The sequence below is a fragment of the Hoplias malabaricus genome, chromosome 15 (genome assembly GCF_029633855.1).
Source record: "Hoplias malabaricus isolate fHopMal1 chromosome 15, fHopMal1.hap1, whole genome shotgun sequence".
NCBI lineage: Eukaryota > Metazoa > Chordata > Actinopteri > Characiformes > Erythrinidae > Hoplias > Hoplias malabaricus.
In genome coordinates this window covers 34,047,629-34,073,269 of record NC_089814.1, presented here as the reverse complement: position 1 = coordinate 34,073,269, position 25,641 = coordinate 34,047,629, and the positions used below count along the sequence as shown (strand labels likewise).

The window sequence follows — 25,641 nt, the reverse complement described above, 5'->3', positions numbered from 1 at the left end:
ATTAGAACACCCCATGAAAGCCTTTGTCTTTTTAAACATATTTAAAAATATGTACATTTGACTTTCATTTAAACAGCAGTGAGAGATGGAGATTATACAAATAAAACTGAAGAAATTGCTTATAAACATAGGTTGTACAATGTCATTGGCTTTGGCAGAGAGGATTTGGCAAATTTTTCATGGGTGCAACCCACACACTCAGCTCTACTGCTGCTCCCACAAATGTATGTTCCTTACAAATGTGGCACAATTGAAAAGGGAAATTAACAGGCTTTTCAACGGTATAAGATTTATTTCCAAGAAGCATTGCTACAACAAAGTAAAACACAGTAAAATTTCTTCATCTTCCCGATATCAATAGTCTGTTATATTGTGTCTTTAGTGAGCCTTTCAGAGTTTTGAGACACTCTGAAAATAAAGAGATAATATCCGCGGAAGAAGGTAAACGTGTAGTTTTTCCATGGTAAGGAAGTTGTATTCGTATTTCGCCATCCAGCGGCGACAGAATGCAACTACTGCACCATTTAAGGTGAAAGAGAAAATCCAACTGAATCGATTGCTCATCCTTTGTATCCCGGAAGTGTATCTTAATTTTTTCACTCGTATTTTGGTATCTGAATGTCGTCTATCGTATTTGAGCAACTTCAAAATATATTGTTTGAATTTTTTGAGCTTGAATATTTTTATCTGAATTTATCAACCTTTAATAATAACAGTGAAAGTGTGTTCAAGAGCAATTATATTCAGATGCATAATTGTGAAGCAAAATATTCAGAGGTGGAAATCTGAAGATTTAAATTTAAAAGCAACAAAATTCAGATGCATAATTTCAGTGCAAAAAAATTCAGTCTTACAAAATCAAACGTGGTAATATTTCAAAGTCTGATGAGACAGATTTGCTTCCATAAATATTACATGAAAAGCTACCAAATAGTTGGATTTATGATCTGTTTTAAAACAGCAAATCAAAATGTTTACTTCCTCAGAACACAAATATTATTCTTTAGAGCGATCAGAGAAACACATCGGAGGTGCTACGTGGGAGCGGTGCTTTTCATTAGTTACACCATGTTTCCATATTTTCACACTACCTCAGAGTCTTCAGATGATATGTTGGGTCTTTCTGTAAATCCGTGAGAAGTCTGACTCCTGATTCTCCAGGATCGTTTCCACTGAGATCCAGTTCAGTCATGGGTGATGATGGGTTTGCTTTCAGAGCTGAAGCCAGAGCAATATATCCTCCCTCTGTTACACTGCAGTTTCGAAGTCTAGAAAATTTTTTTTTGTTGCATTTAATGTAAGGTTATTGTGCAAATAAAGTTATGTTGGAAGTTTTTATATGATGTATCAGTGTCTGTCATGAAATTCTGTATAATATTTTCATATTGTGCATTTATAATAATTTTTTAAAATTAGGTCTCACCTCAATGCTCTCAGTTTAAAGTTCTGATTTGTTAGTAGTGAACAAAGCTGCTCTACCCCAGAGTCTCCTACTGTATTGTTACTCAAATCTAGTTCTTCCAAATGTGAAGGGTTTGAACACAAAGCTTTTGAGAGAGCAGCACATCCTCCCTCCGTAATACTGCTGTTCTGTAACCTGTAAATAGAGAGTAATACTGGAGTTAAGATTAAGCCAAAATATGTATTCATTCATTTCCTGTAACTGCTTCATCCAGTTCAACATTGCAGTGGGTCAGGAGCCTACCCAGAATTATTGGAGGCAAGGTGGGAATAAAACATGGACAAGGCACCATTCGTGCAGTCACACAAACACACCTATGGACACTCTGCACATCCAATCCACCTACCAACAACTGTTTTTAGATTGGGGGAGGAAAGGAGGACCTGGAGGAAACCCACACACACATGGGGATGACACACACAGTCACCAGAGGTGGCAACTGGACCCTGAAACCCAGGATCCTGGAGCTGTGTGTCAGAGTCACTACCTGCAGCACCAACTGTGCAGCCCTGGTTTAAATATATTTAAATTCATATGTACATTTTAAACCAAATTTGAATGTGGAAATTTCTGACATCGGTGTGTTATCCTCTAGCACTGTGTTTACAGGAAAATAAATTATTCATTCAGTTCTACAACTACTTAATCCTCTATTGAAGGGGCGTCCAAATGTTTTTCAAAGTGGAGTGAATTGGATCATATCAAAATTCTTAAGGGCCAGGCTCTCTTTCCAAATATATTATTCATAAATAGTTTATATTTATTTATTAAATGGTTTACAAACCGGATTCCAAAAAATTTGGGACACTAAACACATTGTGAATAAAAACTGAATGCAATGATGTGGAGATGGCAAATGTCAATATTTTATTCGTAATAATACATAGATGACAGATCAAAAGTTTAATCTGAGTAAATGTAACATTTTAAAGGAAAAATATGTTGATTCAAAATTCCAGTGTCAACAAATCCCAAGAAAGTTGGGACAAGTAGCAATAAGTGGCTGGAAAAAGAAAATTGAGCATATAACGAACAGCTGGAAGACCAATTAACACTAATTAGGTCAATTGACAACATGATTGGGTATAAAAAGAGCTTCTCAGAGTGTCAGTGTCTCTCCGAAGCCAAGATGGTAAGAGGATCACCAATTCCACTATTGTTGCGCAGAAAGATAGTACAGCAATACCAGAATGGTGGTACCCAGCGTAAAATAGCAAAGACTTAAGTTATCATCATCAACCGTGCATAACATCATCAAAAGATTCCGAGAATCTGGAACAATTGCTGTGCATAAGGGTCAAGGCCGTAAAACTCTACTGGATGCTCGTGATCTCAGGGCCCTTAAACGTCACTGCACCTCAAACAGGAATGCCACTGTCAAGGAAATAACAGAATGGGCTCAGGAATACTTCCAGAAAGCATTGTCAGTGAACACAATCCACCGTGCCATCTGCCGTTGCCAGCTGAAACTCTACAGTGCAAAGAGGAAGCCATTTCTAAGCAAGCTCCACAAGCTCAGATGTTTGCACTGGGCCAGGGGTCTTTTAAAATGGAGCGTGGCAAAATGGAAGACTGTTCTGTGGTCAGATGAGTGACGATTTGAAGTTATTTATGGAACACTGGGACGCAATGCCATCCGGACCAGAGAGGACAAGGATAACCCAAGTTGTTATCAACGCTCCGTTCAGAAGCCTGCATCACTGATGGTATGTGGTTACATGAGTGCTTGTGGCATGGGCAGCTTGCATGTCTGGAAAGGCACCATTAATGCAGAGAACTATATTCAGGTTCTAGAACAACATATGCTCCCATCTAGACTTCATCTCTTTCAGGGAAGACCCTGCATTTTTCAACAAGATAATGCCAGACCACATTCTGCAGCAATCACAACATCATGGCTACGTAGGGGAAGCATCCGGGTACTGAAATGGCAGCCTGCAGTCCAGATCTTTCACCTATAGAGAACATTTGGTGCATCATAAAAAGAAAGGTACGACAAAGAAGGCCCAAGACGATTGAACAGTTAGAGGCCTGTATTAGACATGAATGGGAGAGCATTCCTATTTCTAAACTTGAGAAACTGGTCTCCTCTGTCCCCAGACATCTGTTGAGTGTTGTAAGAAGGGGGGATGCCACACAGTGGTAAAAAATGGCCTTGTCCCAACTGTTTTGGGATTTATTGATGATATGAAATTTTGAAACGACATTTTTCCCTTAAAATGATAAATTCTCTCAGCTTAAACTTTTGATCTGTAATTTGTGTTCTATTCTGAATAAAATATTAGATGTTGGCACCTCCACATCATTGCATTCAGTTTTTATTTACAATTTGTTTAGTGTCCCAACTTTTTTTGGAATCCGGTTTGTATATTTATTAACTACTGAATTTCATTTTAGAGCATTAATTGCTGCAGGAAACCAAGAGAGTGTAAAATCCAAAATTTTCCTGAAAATTCCCTCTCTGTAAATCACCGGTTTGCACTGTCAACTTTGCTTCTTTTTTATTTCATTCTTTTATTTTATTTATTTATTTTGCTGTAGCCATCAAATGTTCTGTGAATTATTTTACTGGCCCAGAGAAATGAGTGGTGATTAAGTTTAGCTTAGTTCATTACACAGTGGTGCAATATCTCTGCAGAGAGTGAGGGATAAGGCAGAGGGATTAGAAAAATTAAACTGAATATGGTGTTATGATAAAAAAAAAACATGTACAATACCAGTGAATAATATCAAATAAATAATAAAATTCCACAAACATTAATGGCCTTTTTTAATTTAAATAACATATTAAACATAGTGTGACGTCACATGGACTGTTGTAAATATCATAAACTAACATCTTAATATATGTTACTCATGTGAATAAATTAACATTTATATGAATATACTATATTTTATATTCTGCTACAACATTATCAGCTCCACACCAGCATTAGTCTACTGACTGATTTAGACCTGCTCCTCTAGAACACATGTAGTTAATCCCTTTAATGAGAGAGTGTTACTCACTTCAGTTTCTCCAGTTTACTGAGAGGATTCTTCAGTAAATTACAGAGCTCTTTCAGTCCTGACATGTCTAGTTTATTCTTGTTCAGATCCAGCTCTCTCAGTTGTGAGGGGTTTAAATTCAGTGCAGAAACCAGAGCTGCACAGTCTTCAGGTTTAATACGGCCTGATTTATACAGCCTAAAGAGGGCAAATAAAAACAGAGGACATCAAGAATACTGCAGTGTAAAATGACTTAAACATATTCTTAAAATAAAGACTCACAACTCAAGTCTTCTGCTCACTGACCCAAGGCGCCCAGAACCATGGGGGTGAGCTGTTATGCTTTGTCTCTCTGTCCTTTTGATCTCTGTCTTTGTACTTTGTCTTGTTCTATTTCTCCCATGTGCTCTGTGTTTATATCAACCACGTGCTTGTGGCTCCTCATGTGATCTCTTGCCACACCCCCTTCTGTCATGTGACTGATGTTATAGGTGTTTCTCCTGACCTCTTGCCACGCCCCCTTGTGTCACATGACTGTTCACAGGCGTCTCTCCCTGTGTGTATAAAAGCCCTGTTCCTTTGTCTTGTCTGTCTTATTGGTGTGTCATTGTCCTGATCTGTTTCTTGCTTTCGTTTATTATCTGTGTTGGGTTCTAGGTTCTCCTCTGTCTCTGTTTAGTATTAGTTTATTCTGATTTGTCACTGTGTATGTTATTAAACCCCACCTTCAGCCTGCATCTGCCTTTTCCTCCCTTTCGTCCCACACCCCAGCCCTGACACGTGACACATTTGACCCATCACTTTTGGATCTGTTTATGTTTTCACAATATTCTCTGTCTAGTGTATGTGTTTAACTATGTACTTACGTGAACTTTTCTAGTCTGTAGTGTGGATCCTGCAGTAGAGCTGAAAGCTGCTTCACTTTAATATCTCCTGTTTGACTTTCACTGAGATCCAACTCCCTCTGTAGTAAGGGGTTACTGCCTAGAATGTGTTCAAGACACCTGCAGGCTTCCTCTGCCTCATATTCCAGCAGTCTATAGTATAAAGAAGAGGACATAAATGGTTGTGTAATTTGCATTTGTATCATCCCTGAGAGTCTGGAATCATATAGTTGTCAATAATAACCTGGGTCAGTAAACCATGATCTTTAGAGTGTATGAGCTAAATGCATGTTAATTCACGACATCAAAAAATACTGTGTAATAAGGGTCATAGCTTATTGAATTAATGTTAAATTTTTACATTTCTCACCTCAGTTTTTTCGTTTTCCCCTTAAATGTGTCAGTGAGTGCCTTCACTCCTTTGTCTCCAGGATCATTCCCTCTGAGATCCAGTTCTATTAATTGTGATGATGGGTTTATTTTTAGAGCTGAAGCCAGAGCAGTATATCCTCCTTCTGTTACACTGCAGTATGGAACTCTAGAAAAAATTGTTGCATTTAATGTAAGGTTACTGTGCTTTATTGGATAAATTAATGTTGGAATGTTCTATGTGATGTATCAGTGTCTGTCATGAAATTCTGTATAATATGTCCATATTGTGCATTTACAATACTTTTTTATTAAATCAGGTCTCACCTCAATGCTCTCAGTTTAAAGTTCTGATTTGTTAGTAGTGAACAAAGCTGCTCTACCCCAGAGTCTCCTACTATATTTTTACTCAGATCTAGTTCTTCCAAATGTGAAGGGTTTAAGCACAAAACTTTTGAGAGAGCAGCACATCCTCCCTCTGTAATACTGCTGTTCTGTAACTTGTAAATAGAGAGTAATACTGGAGTTAAGATTAAGCCCAAAATATGTATTCATTCATTTCCTGTAACTGCTTCATCCAGTTCAATACTGCAGCGGGTCAGGAGCCTACCCAGAATCATAGGATGAATGGTGGGAATACACCATAGACAAGGCACCACTCGTGCAGTCACACAAACACACCTATGGACACTCTGCACAGCCAATCCACCTACCAACAACTGTTTTTAGATTGGGGGAGGAAAAGGAGCACCTGGAGGAAACCCACACACACATGGGTATGACACACACAGTCACCAGAGGTGGCAACTGGACCCTGAAACTCAGGATCCTGGAGCTGTTTGTCAGTGTCGCTACCTGCAGCACCAACTGTGCAGCCCTGGTTTAAATATATTTATATTCATATGTACATTTTAAACCAAATTTGAATGTGGAAATTTCTGATATCGGTGTGTTATCCTCTACCACTGTGTTTACAGGAAAATAAATTATTCATTCAGTTCTACAACTACTTAATCCTCTACTGCAGGGGCGTTCAAATGTTTCTCAAAGGGTCCGAACTGGATCATATCAAAATTCTTAAGGGCCAGGCTCTCTTTCCAAATATATTATTCATAAATAGTTTATATTTATTTATTAAATGGTTTACAAACCGGATTCCAAAAAAGTTGGGACACTAAACACATTGTGAATAAAAACTGAATGCAATGATGTGGAAATGGCAAATATCAATATTTTATTCGTAATAATACATAGATGACAGATCAAAAGTTTAATCTGAGTAAATGTAACATTTTAAAGAAAAAATATGTTGATTCAAAATTCCAATGTCAACAAATGGGACAAGTAGCAATAAGTGGCTGGAAAAAGGAAATTGAGCATATAACGAACAGCTGGAAGACCAATTAACGCTAATTAGGTCAATTGACAACATGATTGAGTATAAAAAGAGCTTCTCAGAGTGTCAGTGTCTCTCTGAAGCCAAGATGGTAATAGGATCACCAATTCCACCATTGTTGTGCAGAAAGATAGTACAGCAATACCAGAATGGTGTTACCCAGTGTAAAATAGCAAAGACTTTTAAGTTATCATCATCAACCGTGCATAACATCATCAAAAGATTAAGAGAATCTGGAACAATTGCTGAGCGTAACGGTCAAGGCTGTAAAACTCTACTGGATGCTCGTGATCTCAGGGCCCTTAAACATCACTGCACCTCAAACAGGAATGCCACTGTCAAGGAAATAACAGAATGGGCTCAGGAATAATTCCAGAAAGCATTGTCAGTGAACACAATCCACCGTGCCATCTGCCGTTGCCAGCTGAAACTCTACAGTGCAAAGAGGAAGCCATTTCTAAGCAAGCTCCACAAGCTCAGACATTTGCACTGGGCCAGAGGTCTTTCAAAATGGAGTGTGGCAAAATGGAAGACTGTTCTGTATTCAGATGAGTCACGATTTGAAGTTATTTATGGAACACTGGGACGCCATGCCATCTGGACCAGAGAGGACAAGCATAACCCAAGTTGTTATCAACGCTCTGTTCAGAAGCCTGCATCACTGATGGTATGGGGTTGCATGAGTACTTGTGGCATGGGCAGCTTGCATGTCTGGAAATGCACCATTAATGCAGAGAACTATGTTCAGGTTCTAAAACAACATATGCTCCCATCTAGACGTCATCTCTTTCAGGGAAGACCCTGCATTTTTCAACAAGATAATGCCAGACCACATTCTGCAGCAATCACAACATCATGGCTACGTAAGAGAAGGATCAAGGAATTGAGATGGCAGCCTGTAGTCCAGATCTTTCACCTAAAGAGAACATTTGGCGCATCATAAAGAGGAAGGTGCGACAAAGAAGGCCCAAGACGATTGAACAGTTAGAAGCCTGTATTAGACATGAATGGGAGAGCATTCCTATTTCTAAACTTGAGAAACTGGTCTCCTCTGTCCCCAGACATCTGTTGAGTGTTGTAAGAAGGGGGGATGCCACACAGTGGTAAAAAATAGCCTTGTCCCAACTGTTTTGGGATTTATTGACGATATGAAATTTTGAAACAACATTTTTCCCTTAAAATGATAAATTCTGAGTTTAAACTTTTGATCTGTGATTTGTGTTCTATTCTGAATAAAATATTAGATGTTGGCACCTCCACATCATTGCATTCAGTTTTTATTTACAATTTGTTTAGTGTCCCAACTTGTTTTGGAATCCGGTTTGTATATTTATTACCTACTGAATGTCATTTTAGAGCATTAACTGCTGCAGGAAACCAAGAGAGTGTAAAATCCAACATTTTACTGAAAATACTTCCCTCTGTGTAAATCACCGGTTTGCACTGTCAACTTTGCTTCTTTTTTTCTTTATCTTTTATTTAATTTATTTTGCTGCAGCCATCATCAAATGTTCTGTGAATTATTTTATTGGCCCAGAGAAATGAGTGGTGATTAAGTTTAGCTTAGTTCATTACACAGTGGTGCAATATCTCTGCAGAGAGTGAGGGATAAGGCAGAGGGATTAGAAAAACTAAACTGAATATGGTGTTATGATAAAAAAAAAACATGTACAATACCAGTGAATAATATCAAATTAATAATAAAATTCCACAAACATTAATGGCCTTTTTTAAATTTAAATAACATATTAAGCATAGTGTGACGTCACATGGACTGTTGTAAATATCATAAACTAACATCTTAATAAATGTTATTAGTGTGAATAAATTAAAATTAATATGAATATACTATATTTTATATTCTGCTACAACATTTTCAGCTCCACACCAGCATTAGTCTACTGACTGATTTAGACCTGCTCCTCTAGAACACATGTAGTTAATCCCTTTAATGAGAGAGTGTTACTCACTTCAGTTTCTCCAGTTTACTGAGAGGATTCTTCAGTAAATTACAGAGCTCTTTCAGTCCTGACATGTCTAGTTTATTCTTGTTCAGATCCAGCTCTCTCAGTTGTGAGGGGTTTAAATTCAGTGCAGAAACCAGAGCTGCACAGTCTTCAGGTTTAATACTGTCTGATTTATACAGCCTAAAGAGGGCAAATAAAAACAGAGGACATCAGGAATACTGCAGTGTAAAATGACTCAAACATATTCTTAAAATAAAGACTCACAACTCAAGTCTTCTGCTAACTGACCCAAGGCGCCCAGAACCATGGGGGTGAGCTGTTATGCTTTGTCTCCCTGTCCTTTTGATCTCTGTCCTTGTGCTTTGTCTTGTTCTATTCCTCCCATGTGCTCTGTGTTTATATCAACCATGTGCTTGTGACTCCTCATGTGATCTCTTGCCACACCCCCTTCTGTCATGTGACTGATGTTTTAGGTGTTTCCCCTGATCTCTTGCCACACCCCCTTGTGTCACATGACTTTTCACAGGCGTCTGTCCCTGTGTGTATAAAAGCCCTGTTCCTTTTTCTTGTCTGTTTTATTGGTGTGTCATAGTCCTGATCTGTGTTGGGTTCTAGGTTCTCCTCTGTCTCTGTTTAGTATTAGTTTTTTCTGATTTGTAACTGTGTATGTTATTAAACCCCACCTTCTACCTGCATCTGCCTTCTCCTCCCTTTCGTCCCACACTCCAGCCCTGACACGTGACACATTTGACCCATCACTTTTGGATCTGTTTATGTTTTCACAACATTCTCTGTCTAGTGTATGTACTTAACTATGTACTTACGTGAACTTTTCTAGTCTGTAGTGTGGATCCTGCAGTAGAGCTGAAAGCTGCTTCACTTTAATATCTTCTGTTTTTCTTTCACTAAGATCCAACTCCCTCTGTAGTAAGGGGTTACTGCCTAGAATGTGTTCAAGACACCTGCAGGCTTCCTCTGCCTCATATTCCAGCAGTCTATATTATACAGAAGAGAACATTAATGATTGTGTAATTTGCATTTGTAACATCCCTGAGAGTCTGGAATCATATAGTTGTCAACACTAAATTGGGTCATTAAACCATGATCTTTAGAGTGTATGAGCTAAATGCAAGTTAATACACGACATAAAAAAATACTGTGTAATAAGGGTCAAAGCTAATGGAATTAATGTTTAATTTTTACATTTCTCACCTCAGTTTTTGTGTTTTCCCCTTAAATGTGTCAGTGAGTGCTTTCACTCCTTTGTCTCCAGGATCATTCCCTCTGAGATCCAGTTCTATTAATTGTGATGATGGGTTTATTTTTAGAGCTGAAGCCAGAGCAGTATATCCTCCTTCTGTTACACTGCAGTATTGAAGTCTAGAAAAAAATTGTTGCATTTAATGTAAGGTTTTTGTGCTTTATCAGATAAACTAATGTTGGAATGTTGTATATGATGTATCATGTGTGTCATGAAATTCTGTATAATTTGTCCATTTTGTGCATTTACAATACTTATTCTTAAATCAGTTCTCACCTCAATGCTCTCAGTTTAAAGTTCTGATTTGTTAGTAGTGAACAAAGCTGCTGTACCCCAGAGTCTCCTACTACAAACCAGATTCCAAAAAAGTTGGGACACTAAACAAATTGTGAATAAAAACTGAATGCAATGATGTGGAGGAGGAGCCAACATCTAATATTTTATTCAGAATAGAACACAAATTACAGATCAAAAGTTTAAACTCAGAATTTATCATTTTAAGGGAAAAAAATTTCATATCGTCAACAAACGTTGGGACAAGTCCATTTTTTACCACTGTGTGGCATCCCCCCTTCTTCTTACAACACTCAACAAATGTCTGGGGACAGGGGAGACCAGTTTCTCAAGTTTAGAAACAGGAATGCTCTCCCATTCATGTCTAATACAGGCTTCTAACTGTTCAATCGTCTTGGGCCTTCTTTGTCGCACCTTCCTCTTTATGATGCGCCAAATGTTCTCTATAGGTGAAAGATCTGGACTGCAGGCTGCCATTTCAGTACCCGGATCCTTCTCCTACATAGCCATGATGTTGTGATTGCTACAGAATGTGGTCTGGCATTATATTGTTGAAAAATGCAGGGTCTTCCCTGAAAGAGATGACGTCTAGATGGGAGCATATGTTGTTCTAGAACCTGAACATAGTTCTCTGTGCCTTTCCAGACATGCAAGCTGCCCATGCCACAAGCACTCATGCAACCCCATACCATCAGTGATGCAGGCTTCTGAACGGAGCGTCGATAACAACTTTGGTTATCCTTGTCCTCTCTGGTCCGGATGGCATGGCGTCCCAGTGTTCCATAAGTAACTTCAAATCGTGACTCATCTGAGCACAGAACAGTTTTCCATTTTGCCACACTCCATTTTAAAAGACCCCTGGCCCAGTGCAAACGTCTGAGCTTGTGGAGCTTGCTTAGAAATGGCTTCCTCTTTGCACTGTAGAGTTTCAGCTGGCAACAGCGGATGGCACGGTGGATTGTGTTCACTGACAATGCTTTCTGGAAGTATTCCTGAGCCCATTCTGTTATTTCCTTGACAGTGGCATTCCTGTTTGAGGTGCAGTGACGTTTAAGGGCCCAGAGATCACGAGCATCCAGTAGAGTTTTACGGCCTTGACCCTTACGCTCAGCAATTGTTCCAGATTCTCTGAATCTTTTGATGATGATAACTTAAGTATTTGCTATTTTACACTGGGTAACACCATTCTGGTATTGCTGCACTATCTTTCTGCGCAACAATGGTGGAATTGGTGATCCTCTTACCATCTTGGCTCCAGAGAGACACTGACACTCTGAGAAGCTCTTTTTATACTCAATCATGTTGTCAATTGACCTAATTAGTGTTAATTGGTCTTCCAGCTGTTCGTTATATACTCAATTTCCTTTTTACAGCCACTTATTGCTACTTGTCCCATTTGTTGACACTGGAATTTTGAATCAACATATTTTTCCTTTAAAATTTTACATTTACTCAGATTAAACATTTGATCTGTCATCTATGTTCTATTACGAATAAAATATTGACATTTGCCATTTCCACATCATTGCATTCAGTTTTTATTCACAATTTGTTCAGTGGCCAACTTTTTTGGAATCCGGTTTGTATATTGTTACTCAGATCTAGCTCTTCCAAATGTGAAGGGTTTGAGCACAAAACTTTTGAGAGAGCAGCACATCCTCCCTCTGTAATACTGCTGCTCTGTATCTTGTAAATAGAGAGTAATACTGGCGTTAAGACTAAGCCCAAAATATGTATTCATTCATTTCCTGTAACTGCTTCATCCAGTTCAACATTGCAGTGGGTCAGGAGCCTACCCAGAACCATTGGAGGCAAGGTGGGAATAAAACATGGATAAGGCACCACTCGTGCAGTCACACAAACACACCTATGGACACTGCACAGCCAATCCACCTACCAACAACTGTTTTTAGACTGGGGGAGGAAAAGGAGGACCTGGAGGAAACCCACACACACATGGGGATGACACACAGTCACCAGAGGTGGCAACTGGACCCTGAAACCCAGGATCCTGGAGCTGTTTGTCAGTGTCACTACCTGCAGCACCAACTGTGCAGCCCTGGTTTAAATATATTTGTATTCATATGTACATTGTAAACCAAATTTGAATGTGGAGATTTCTGACATTGGTGTGTTATCATTTACTATGTTTACAATAATTATCCATTCATTTTCTGTAAGCACTTAATCCTCTATTGCAGGCGCGAAATATTTTTCAAAGTGGAGTGAACTGGATCATATCAAAATTCCTAAGGGCCATGCTCTCTTTCCAAATATATTATTCATAAATTATTTATAACATTGTATTTAAAATATGACAAACACAAATTTACAAAACAGTTTATATTTATTAACTACTGAATTTTATTTTAGAGCATTAACTGCTGCAGGAAATCAAAAGAGTGTTAAATCACACATTTTACTGAAGATATTTCCCTCTCTCTGTAAATCACCGGTTCTCATTGTCAACTTTGCTTCTTTTTTCTTTCTTTGCTGCAGCCATCACCAAATGTCGTTCTGTGAATTAATTTGCTGGCCCAGAGAAATTAAGTTTAGCTTAGTTAATTAACACAGTGGTGCAATATCTTATACATTAGCGCACTGCTGCCACCTTCAGGTGAAAAATACTGGTTCCAGCGAGCCACTAATAATGTATTATATATTGTGAAGCCGCGGGCCAATTAAAATCTTACAGCAGGTCGCATTTGGCCCGGGGGCCAGACTTTGGACACCCCTTCTCTACTGGGTCATGGTGGGTCAGAGTGTGTCAAGAATCACTGGGAGAAGGCCACAAACACCTTGTGAACTTTTTTCAGTCCGGATGCTGAATGCTGATCTGATAGTATCTGAAAGACAGGGACTCCGGGCAGAGAGTATGGGCACAGAGAGATTTTAATCGAACTTTAATGACAAAGTTGGACGAATGATGATAACAAGTTTACTTGCTTGTTTAGGGGTATGATTGCATGTGTGTGTGTGTGTGTGTGTGTGTGTGTGTGTGTGTGTGTGTGTGTGGTCTAAAGCAAGTAAAGAGAAAGAATGACATTAGATAATTCAATAGAGGCTAATATACACAGTAAGGTATATTATACTACAGTATAGTATGCTACCAGATGGGGTGTACAACAAATTATATATGAATTACTCTGATGTAATGAATACAAAGCAAACCACTGCGTTTCCCAGATTCAGAAATTAAATGGATTCCGAGGTCTCTAGAGTCCTCTAGTGGTGGAACTAAATAATTGCAGTGACAAAGGATACCATGTGACCAATGCGTGCACAACAAGAGCCTAGTTATAAAATTATGGACTAAGGCAAAAACACCTTACAGGCTTAAACATAAAGCAAACTTATGTTCTATTATATCACAGATTGCAGTGCTACATTTGGCGATGAACTTACATTTTCGTCATGAACGCACACGGATATCCACCATCAGCACTAACACTAACTGACTAAGGAGATCACATGGTCAAAGGGAATTGACATCACCAAAATAAGACCATCGGAAAAACTCACAAATTAAAGGTACTTCAAACAAATAGAAACAAACGACGCTGAAGTTGGTTACTTATTCGCCAGTTTCTTATTCGGATTCTCTGTTCCACCTTAAATGCTGCAGTAGTTGCATTCTGTCGCCGCTAGATGTCAAAGTACGAACATAACATGGAAAAACTACACGTTTAGCTTAATTCTGTGGATATTATTAGGGGTCCAAGCACTGCAAGTGCTGGAGCCCTATTGTTTTTGTTCCGTTTCTTCTTCTTCTTCTTCTTCTTCTTCTTCTTCTTTTTCTCTGATGAAACGCGATGGGCAGCCCAAACCGTAGGCCCTACAGACTTGCCGTTTGGTCAACTGGTAGGAGAAGGGTATCTCTGCAGGCCGGAGGCAGCTCCAAGTTGGTGGTACAGCTCCAAGTGAGCGCGGAAGAACATTTTAAGCAGGACTCAAGCACGTCGCTGGCTTCGAGATATGTAGTTGTCGTAAAGGCTCTGGAAACGACCCAGAGGCTAAAGAACCCGTTTTATTTGTTTTTAAAAACAGGGCTGATATGGAGCTGTTTCTAAAAGCTTGTGTTGATGAGCAGCGTCTCAGGGTCAATGTGATGTTTGTGGTTACGCCATGCCCCTCACCCCAGAATTTTTAAGGCATGTAAACTGGACTGTAGGGCCCTCACCTCAATTCTTAAAGCACAGATACTAGACTGCAGGGCCCCTTACACACCACAGTTCAGACAGTGTGTATAGTTTGATACTTTTAGAAACCTAGGCTGTCTGTTAACTGTGATGTCCTGCTTTGCGTAAAATGCCTTGCACAAAATAGGTATCCAAGTTATTTTCTTTCTTCTAACAAATCTCTATAACTAATGCGGCTCAGATTGCTCTGTTTGAGCATTGTTTGGAAGTGTAAGAGAATGTCAGTGAGTTTGGGACGTTGTGTTAGATTATTGTGTATTTTGTAGTACAGCTGTGTGCCTGGTGGCCACCTGGTGGTTTTGTTTTCAGTGTTAATATTGTACCTTGCAAACATTGAGTACATTATATGGAGTACATTTTCAGCATCATGTGACTTACAGACTTGTTTGTGGTTGGCTTAATATGTGAAATTCTTGCAATAAAAAGAGAATAACAATTTAACTGAGACCACATGTGCTGAGAATGATAATGTTTGCTTACATATAGGCTACTACTCACTTCCTAACAAGAGACATGACAGTAAATATGGGTTCATCAGCACAGCTCAGTGCTGGGGTGTTATATATTCTTCGCCTGGCATTAGGTTCATGTTTCTCTACTCCAGAGAATCCAATTCTATTGTCAGTGTTTCTCTACAGGGATTAGAGAGGCAGTGTGTGCACGTCTGTGTTAGTAACGGTTGCAACTTAATGTATTATATATTCATTACAAATTTGTCCTCATATATTTGTACATATGGTGTATTTCTGAAATAAATGAAACTGAATAAATGAACTATATTAAAATAAATTGATAGCCCTTCTGGCAGCACGGTAGTGCAGCAGGTAATGATGCAGTCACACAGCTCCAGGTTGTGGGTTTGAGCCACACTCCATGTGACGGTCTGTGAGGAGTTGAATTAGATCAGCAGTTTCAGACAATGAATGAATGACTGAGAGTCCTTCTACAAATTCACATGCACAATCCAGGTAAGAAGAAAGGGGGGCTTTCTGACAGTCTAAGCCATTCATTCATTATCCAATTCTGATCCTATTCTACCTGTTCAAACAAACTTGATTCAACTAATTTTGTGAGTAGGATGTTCCAGGACCTGGCTCTGATGCCAAATCAAAGCATATGTGATCATCTGAACGCAAAGAGTAATACATAATACTCTACAACAAGGACATACTTCTATAAAGAATCATTTAAAACCACACAAAGGAACTAGATGAAGTACAGTGAACTTCTCTGAACGTCTGTTTATATTCTTAATTGAGCCAAATTTCCTGAAAGGTTGCACCACGATCTTGGAATTCATTAAACAATAACTACACTACAGTGAATTTCCATCTTATTAAATTCACCTCACTTGTAGCTACATGCACTGACTCTAGTGTCATACACACCCACTATGACTGAGTGCTCATGGGAGGTTTGCTGAATATTATGATTATTTGCAAATTATTCGCACCATTTCTCCCATGTCCATTAATGGAAAGGAGCTGTTTAAATATTTATTTGAATAGTGGGCCATAAGTGTTACTTAAGGGTTTACACATTTAAACTGATTATAATCCAATACTGTGCTGAGTACAAAACAAATAAAACAGTCCTATAATTCTGTAATCAAATTAAAATAATGATTGTAGAAATGAGAGACCTAATATATTTCATAAGTTTGCAGTTCACCTCACGATCAGATTACCAAAAATATGTATCTAAAATATCAGAAGTTCTATGTATTTTGTTTTCACTGAAACGTAATATTTTAAACTATAACTAGTAGAGGGTACCTAGTTCTGTTGGAGATAAACTATGCCCTTTTTTCAAATCACAAAGGCTGCATTTCCTACATCCGCCTTCCCACAAAACATCTAGATCCCACACTTGCTGGTTTATACCCACTTGCTGCGTACGCCCCTCCTACTTGCTGGTTTCCGCCCACTTGCGGGCCTCCGGCCTGCAGAGATATGTTCTTGGGGGACTGGTAGTAAACCCTCCCGCTACTCAGGCGCAAAGAATCAGCCCGATCGGCCTGATGGTGGCGCTATAGCAACGCGGAACACCAAAAACAGGGCTGGAGCTCGCATTCCAAAAATCAGACAAATACAGCTATAACTCGCAAACGCTTTCTCCGAATGTTACGATACTTCACATGCTTGATCCCTATATGGGTTGGAAGACATAAGTACTTGGTTGTGCAACTGCAAGCATAGGGGGCGCTATAACAACAAAGAATTTGTTACACTTCACAGGATTGTCCAATTGACATGCCGATTGGTATGCATGTAGTGGGTGATGTCCTGAATGAGATTCTATGAGGATGATGTCATATTCGAAAAAACATGGCCGTCATCGGCCAATCAAATTTCAGCAGCTGTTTCATGACCTTAACAAGGTCCTATCTTCATGAAACTTCTATAGTATGTCCATGGTAGCACTTCCTAAGCCCATAAAAAGTTTCATAACGATAGCAACTAGGGGGCGCAATTCATATTTTCAACATGAATATATGGAATACCTCTGCGAAAATAAAACATATTGACAAGCTGTTTAATTTATTGTATTCTCTCCATAGAGTCTTACAACTTTGCAATTACAACTATTGTCAAAAAATGCATTGTTTATCCACAGTAGTCAGGTATGTGAAAATGGAGCTTTTCGAACTCCTCCCTGTAAATTTGTCTTATCAATAAACAACTGGTATTCTTGAAATCTGTATAGACTGTAGGTAAATAATTATCAAAAAAACTTTGAACTTTTGACACGCTGTTGTGGCAGTTATTTAACAAATATGCATGTGCGGGGCTCGATGCACCCTTTGAGCTATAACTACAACAAACTTCACCCAAATCAAACAAAACTTGGTACACATATTTATGTCGTTACTCTAAAAAGTAGTCTGCTAAATATGCCCACATTGCACAGAAAGGGAGCGCTACAATTAGACAACAACTGGTTGCATAGGTTCATAATTGATTACACTGCCACCTAGAGATGCAGTACCAGCAAGATGAGACAGATATATTCCGAAGACCATGGGAAAGGAGCTTGTGCGTTTTCATATCATATGGCTAAAGCATTTTTCCATTTCAGCTGTTAGTTGTGTGAAGTTTTGAAGACAAGCCATACTGCTCTTTTCAAGCAGAGCCTGCTATCACACAGTAATGAAAGTTCCACATTTTTTAAATAATTATTAAAGTTCGGGTTCTTAAGATTCTCATGATACCACATATGTCCATATTGGGTTTTGATCCAAGTACTAGTTTATGCTCAAATATATGTCCCCTCCCACTCATCTGCCTGGAGTCCTCTCTTTTTTGCTGAATCCCCCCTCAGCCCCTCCCTCTCCATCTCACACACAAATTGTCACCTCTCCCCCTCCCCTCCCACTGCCAGTCAGAGAGGGCCAGAGGACACAGACAAATGAAAGCAGATCTAAACAAATCAGAAATAATATCATGACTGATTCCTTATTTTCATTTCAGTGTCCATGTTTTCAGCTCCACTGTCCAAAGGAGCACTTTGTAGATCTAACATTACAGAGAGGGGTGCACCTCTTGCTCTGCATACTTTCATTGCTCCCTTTCACATGTTCTTCAATGGTGAGGACACCTACAAAGCAGATATGCTGAAAATGTATGACCTACTGTCTCTGCCTTTTTTATCTATAATGTGGACCAACAGAGTATGTGTGTGTAACCGTGTAGACAGTGAGTGGACACAGGTTTTAAAATTATCCAGCAGCACTGTTTTGTCTGATCCATTCATAAGAGCACAATACACACTGACATAGCACCACAATGTCAGTGTCACTACAGTGCTGAGAATGTATGAGCAACTGTTTCTGAATTTATGTCTATAAGTTTGACCAATAAAATATATGTATCTCAGTGTGGACAGTGAGTTGACACAGGTGTTAAAATCTCTAGCAGCACTGCTGTGTCTTATCCACTCATAAGAGCACTACACACACTGCCATATCACCACAATGTCAGTGTCACTGCAGTGCTGAGAATTATCCACCACCCAAATTATATATGCTTTGTGGAGGTCCTGAACATTGGGTCAGAAGCCAGGGTGAAATTCCAGAGTCAGTTCTGTGCTCTGTGCTTTCTCTGTAACCCAAGCCCCATGTTCACTTGTCTGCAGACCAGAAATTCACCCACTCATCTACGACCCCTTCTTACAATCCAGAACACCAAGGATCATATTTTAAAGCACTCCAAAATCTATCTTAAAGTGTGGCTCCTGTATCAGGAAATGTCATATGCTACGCTCTTGCTCTGCAAAGATTGCTTGCTTTCACCCTGCTCTTCAATGGTCTGGACACCCATACCGCAGGTATGACTCAGGTGTTGGAGTTGTAAATCCCTCAGCATCACTGCTGGACAGAGAATATTCCACAACCAAACACTGCCAGCAGAGAGTGTCTTCTGTCCACTGATGACGGACTCGAGTACAAGCCACTCCACATCATATCTGCTGTTTGGGGGTCCTGAACATTAGGGTGAGAAACCAGAGTGCAACTCCAGAGTGACTTCTGTGCTCTATACTGTCTCTGTCACCTGCTACTCCTCCATCTCATGCTGCACCTTCAAAGAGATGCCAGAACAGCATGGAACACCTTACAAACACTACACAAACTTCCCCAAAAGCCCCTACTATCTCAGGACAGCTCATATGCTAGCACGTTGTTCTTCTACCAGCGAATACCAGCTTGGACCCCGGGAATTGTCGCTTGCGGCTATATTCTCTTTATTTTCAAAGTGTCTCAGAAATCTGAAAGTCTCACTGAAGACACAATATAACAGACTATTAATATCCTGAAGATGAAGAAATTTTACTGTGGAATTTTTTTATAATGGCCCTGTGAGCATTGGAGATAGAATGTGTGGGGAAATTGCACTTTTGGCTAAATTCACTGGATATTATCTCTTTATTTTCAAAGTGGCTAAAAAGTCTGAAAGGCTAACCGAAGACACAATATAACAGACTATTGATATCCTGAATAAGAAAGAATTTTACTGTGGAATTATTTTGTAATAGCTCTATAAACATAGCATTGGACACTATAGAATGTGTGGAGAATTTGCTTATTTGGCCTAATTCATTGGACATTATGTCATTATTGTCACAGTGTCTCAAAAATCTGAAAGTCTCACTGAAGATGCAATGTAACAGACTATTGATATCCTGAAGATGATGAAATTTTACTGTGGAAATTTTATATAATTGCACTATAAACATAGCATTGGACACTATAGTATGTGTGGAGAAATTGCACATTTGGCTTAATTCATTGGACATTATCTCCAAATTGTCAAAGTGCCTCAAACATCTGAAAGGCGCAGATGCAATATAACAGACTATGCTATCTTTTTACTATTAAAGTGTCTCAAAAATCTGAAAGGCTTATTGAAGACACAGTATAAAAGTATCCTAAAATCAGAAAATCAAAATCCTAAAGATGAAGAAATGTCACTGTGGATTTTTTTGTCATGGCCCTGTGAACATGGCATGTGATATGAACATAGCATGTGGAAAAATGAACTTTGGTTATACATTCATGTGTTAGGACAACCCATGAAAGCCTTTGTCTTTTTAAATATATTTCATCATACGGACACATGAGCTTAATTTGAACAGTACTGAGAGATGGAGCTTATGTAACTAAACAAATAAACCTGAAGAAATTACTCATAAATATAAGATGTAAAACAGAGGTGGCACAGTGACAGGAGGTAGTGTCGCAGTCACACAGCTCCAGGGACCTGGAGGTTGTGGGTTCAAGTCCTGCTCCGTGTGACTGTCTGTGAGGAGTTTGGTGAGTTCTCCCTGTGTCTGTGTGGGTTTCCTCCGGGTGACTGTCTGTGAGGAGTGTGGTGTGTTCTCCCTGTGTCCATGTGGGTTTCCTCCGGGTGACTGTCTGTGAGGAGTGTGGTGTGTTCTCCTTGTGTCCGTGTGGGTTTCCTCCGGGTGACTGTCTGTGAGGAGTGTGGTGTGTTCTCCCTGTGTCTGCGTGGGTTTCCTCCGGGTAACTGTCTGTGAGGAGTGTGGTGAGTTCTCCCTGTGTCTGTGTGGGTTTTCTCCGGGTGACTGTCTGTGAAGAGTGTGGTGTGTTCTCCCTGTGTCTGCGTGGGTTTCCTCCGGGTGACTGTCTGTGAGGAGTGTGGTGTGTTCTCCCTGTGTGTGTGTGGGTTTCCTCTGGGTGACTGTCTGTGAAGAGTGTGGTGTGTTCTCCCTGTGTCCGTGTGGGTTTCCTCCGGGTGACTGTCTGTGAGGAGTTTGGTGAGTTCTCCCTGTGTCTGCGTGGGTTTCCTCCAGGTGACTGTCTGTGAGGAGTTTGGTGTGTTCTCCCTGTGTGTGTGGGGGTTTCCTCCAGGTGACTGTCTGTGAGGAGTGTGGTGTGTTCTCCCTGTGTCTGCGTGGGTTTCCTCCAGGTGACTGTCTGTGAGGAGTGTGGTGTGTTCTCCCTGTGTCCGTGTGGGTTTCCTCTGGATGACTGTCTCTGAGGAGTGTGGTGTGTTTTCCCTGTCTGTGTGGGTTTCCTCCGGGTGACTGTCTGTGAGGAGTTTGGTGAGTTCTCCATCTGTCTGCATGCGTTTCCTCTGGGTGACTGTCTCTGAGGAGTGTGGTGTGTTTTCCCTTTGTCTGTGTGGGTTTCCTCCGGGTGACTGTCTGTGAGGAGTTTGGTGTGTTCTCCCCATGTCAGTGTGGATTTCTTCCGGGTGCTCCGCTTTCCTCTCACGGTCCAAAAAACACACGTGGGTAGGTGAATTGGCAACTCAAAAAATTGTCCCTAGGTGTGAATGTGTGTATGTGTGTGTCACCCCGTGAAGGACTGGCACCTCTTCCAAGGTATGTTCCTACCTTGCGCCCAGTGATTCCAGGTAGGCTCTGGACTATGGACTTTTTATGTCCTATGGAATTTTTATTTTGTAATTGTTAGATTATCAAGAATCTGTAATTGATATGAGAAAAGGTGTAGTACAAATATAATATCTCAAAGTGTAGAGTTTAATTCATAAAGGTGTGTTTGTTTAAACACTGAATGTCAGTGTGTATATTCACGATGAATTTAGGCAGCTTGGCCCAGTGAGGCTAAACAAGGCATTGATAAGATTAAGTTTGCCTAAGCCCTAAAGCTTAAAATGTAAGGAAGTTTATTTAAAGGGCATTATTAACCACAATCATATAGAAATGTTTAAAATTATGAAAAGATCATTTAATTAGATCATTTCACAATTTTAAACATTTCTATAAAATAATACTCTGATTCAAATGTTGGTCTTGATTGACCTTGGGTGGGTCCTACAGCCAAGATGTGCTTTCAGTAATATTCTTTATGTCAACGAGGCTTTTACTGATGCACTGGGCATTATTGTCATGGGTATCAAAGTGTTAAATTGTATGAACCAAATTTTGAAGATTCTTACATACCATGTTCAAAATCTTCATTATAATCTTCATAGCTCAAGACATGAGAACGTATGAACATAGTTATTTATCATGATTAAGACCAGCTCTCAATAGTTATGGTCAAAAATGTCTTTTAAAAAAAATTCCTTTAATTTTTCTTACTCTGCAAATAAACACAAAGTCAGTTAGTCCTTCTGAAGCCTCACTGGCCCAAACTACCTAAGACTTAGTGTGTACTTACATTCATAACCTATTAACTAATGTTACATGTATAAATTTTTCTCTTGGCACTTTGACTGTTTGGGATGTAATTTCTAACCACACATAGGCTTGGCCTTTAGGACTTGTACTTGCAAGATTTGCCTTGTTTAGCCAAGCTGCCCAGTTAGGCTTTTTTACACCATGTTATTCATATTTAAGGTTCTTTTTTATGTTAAAATGTTGCCAGACAACCACACTAATTAAATGGCATAACATTATGCTATAAAATGGCATAAGAAGAAGAATATAATAACATTGGAAATAACCAGGCATCGTGAATATACACACACCGACATTCAGTGTTTAAACAAACATAACTTTATGAATTAAACTCTACACTTTGGGATATTATATTTGTACTACACCTTCTGTAAAATCAATTACAGATTCTTGATAATCTGAAAAATTATAAATATAAAAAATATAAATGCCATAGTACCTAGCCCCAAAGTTCATGTTTCTACATATTCTATCAAGTCATGTGCTATATTCACAGGATTATGACAAAGCAATTCCAAAGTGACATTTCTTCATCTTTAGGATTCTGTCTTTTTTTGTCTTCAATAAGCCTTTCAGATTTTTGAGACACTTTAAAAGAATTAAGCCAAATACGCATTTTCCCCACACATTTACATCCAATGCTATGTCACAGGGAAATTACAAAAAACAATTCTACAGTAAAATTTCTTCATCTTCAGGATATTAATGGTTTGTTATATTGTGTCTTCAGTGAGACTTTTAGATTTTTGAGACTCTTTGAAAATAAAGAGATAATATCCAGTGAATTTAGCCAAATGTGCAATTTCTCCATGTACTATCATGTCAAATGCTATGTTCACAGGGCCATTACATGTAAATTCCACAGTAAAATTTCTTCATCTTCGGGATATTAATGGTCTGTTATATTGTGTCTTTAGTGAGACTTTCAGACTTTTGAGACTCTTTGAAAATGTAGAGATAATGTCCAATGAATTCAGTCAAATGCGCAATTTCCCCACACATTCTATAGTGTCCAATGCTATGTTCACAAGGCCATTACAAAACAATTCAACAGTAATATTTCTTCATCTTCAGGATATTAATAGTCTGTTGTATTGTGTCTTTAGTGAGCCTTTCAGATTTTTGAGAGTCTTTGAAAATAAAGAGAAAATCCACGGAATGAAGCTAAATGTGTAGTTTTTCCACGGTATGGAAGGTGTGTTCGTACATTGCCATCTAGCGGTGACAGAATGCAACCATTGCACCATTTAAGGTGAAACAGAGAATCCGAATAAGAAGCTGGCGAATAAGTAACCAACTTCAACATCAGAAACAAACCCTTTCCGACACCTTGAATATGGTGCCAGTCCATTACAGGGCATCACATGTTCACACATGTGGATTGTTAATTAACATGTGTTAAGCCTAAATATAAAATCAGATAAATAGTCATTCACATTTACAAACTGAACTGTAACTGAAAATAATTAAAACAAAAATAAAGTGTAAATGATGCCTTATAAAAGATAAACTTACATCAGAATCTCCAGTTTACACTTGGGAGACTTTAGTGCAGTGGCCAACTTCTGCAATCCTGAATCGTGCAGACTGTTGTTACTGAGGTCCAGCCTTCTTAAACAGCAGGAGTCCAAGTACAGAACTTTGACTAGATCTTTGCTGCTTTCCATAGTTATGTTACAACTGCTCAGCCTAAAAAAAAAATAATCCATTGTACAAATAAGATCACAGCAGCCTGGTAACTGTCCATTTGTTATTATGTGAAGATAATATCAGTGACTACTGTACTGCTGGTATTAGAGTGACTTTAATTTTGGGAGCCTGTTTCAGTCTTGTGTATTGGGGCTCTTTTCTTGTCTGACTGCCTTATCACCACTGACTGTGTCCCTTTGGCTGTGTGTTTGTTTGTCTTTTGGTGTTTTTTTTTTTGGTTTTCTGTGCTGTAAAAATTTTATTTGTTTGTCTGAAAGTCAACATTAATCACATTTATCACATAACTTCCAGCATAATCATGTGTAAAATCTTCAAAACCTTTGTTATTGATCTCACAACAGGTTGCACTTAACAATATGAGTAGTTAGGGAATGGCTGCATTCTTTTTTATCATATATCAATGACCTCAGACAGTATTTTAAACCTGGTCTTCATAATTTGATATTGTAACACTTGTACCCTTAATCTTACCCTGTAACATGGAAACCATTTTATACAATAACAGAATTAAGAGTAGTACAAACCTGAGCTCCTTTATTTTGCAGTGTAAATCTTTAAATAAAGGACATAGCTGCTCCACTTCTGTGTCTCCTTGTATTTTCCCACTCAGATCCAGAACTTTCAGTAGTAAAGGATCTTTATCCAGTTTTTCTTTCAGGAAAACACAGGCTTTCTCAGCTGGAGTCGTTAACAGCCTTCAGAGAAAAAAAAATATATTCCATAATGAACCCTGTCACAGTAAGTGTTTTTTAAAAATCTAAATGTAGTACCAGACCTTAAACAACTAATGAGACATTAACAGTGGTGTGCAGAAATTTGGTGGAAACTGGATTATATGGTTATAAAGGTAAGGACTCCGCTTCAGTTTCAAAAAATGGAATTAGGATTCAAACACAGACAGGTAAGAAGAACTCACCTCAAAATGAATACCCAAATGGAAAGGAACATAATTCCTTTAAAGAAATAAATTATTATCATCTATGGGTAGTTATACATGTACAAACCGGATTCCAAAAAAGTTGGGACACTAAACAAATTGTGAATAAAAACTGAATGCAATGATGTGGAGGTGCCAACATCTAATATTTTATTCAGAATAGAACACAAATCACAGATCAAAAGTTTAAACTGAGAGAATGTATCATTTTAAGGGAAAAATATGTTGTTTCAAAATTTCATGGCATCAACAAATCCCAAAAAAGTTGGGACAAGGCCATTTTTTACCACTGTGTGGCATCCCCCCTTCTTCTTACAACACTCAACAGACGTCTGGGCACAGAGGAGACCAGTTTCTCAAGTTTAGAAATAGGAATGCTCTCCCATTCATGTCTAATACAGGCCTCTAACTGTTCAATCGTCTTGGGCCTTCTTTGTCGCACTTTCCTCTTTATGATACACCAAATGTTCTCTATAGGTGAAAGATCTGGACTGCAGGCTGGCCATTTC

At 38.9% G+C, this 25,641-nt stretch overlaps 1 protein-coding gene across 1 annotated transcript in view; it reads right to left on the bottom strand.

Moving 5' to 3' along the window:
* LOC136668111 (protein NLRC5-like) overlaps positions 1–25,641 on the bottom strand; it is an 83,871-nt gene that overhangs the window by 37,652 nt on the left and 20,578 nt on the right. Inside the window, 6 exon segments of the mRNA XM_066645381.1 lie at positions 1,424–1,590; positions 5,313–5,487; positions 5,705–5,872; positions 9,070–9,230; positions 15,653–15,673; positions 24,009–24,174. Coding sequence (XP_066501478.1) covers positions 1,424–1,590; positions 5,313–5,487; positions 5,705–5,872; positions 9,070–9,230; positions 15,653–15,673; positions 24,009–24,174 — 858 coding nt within the window.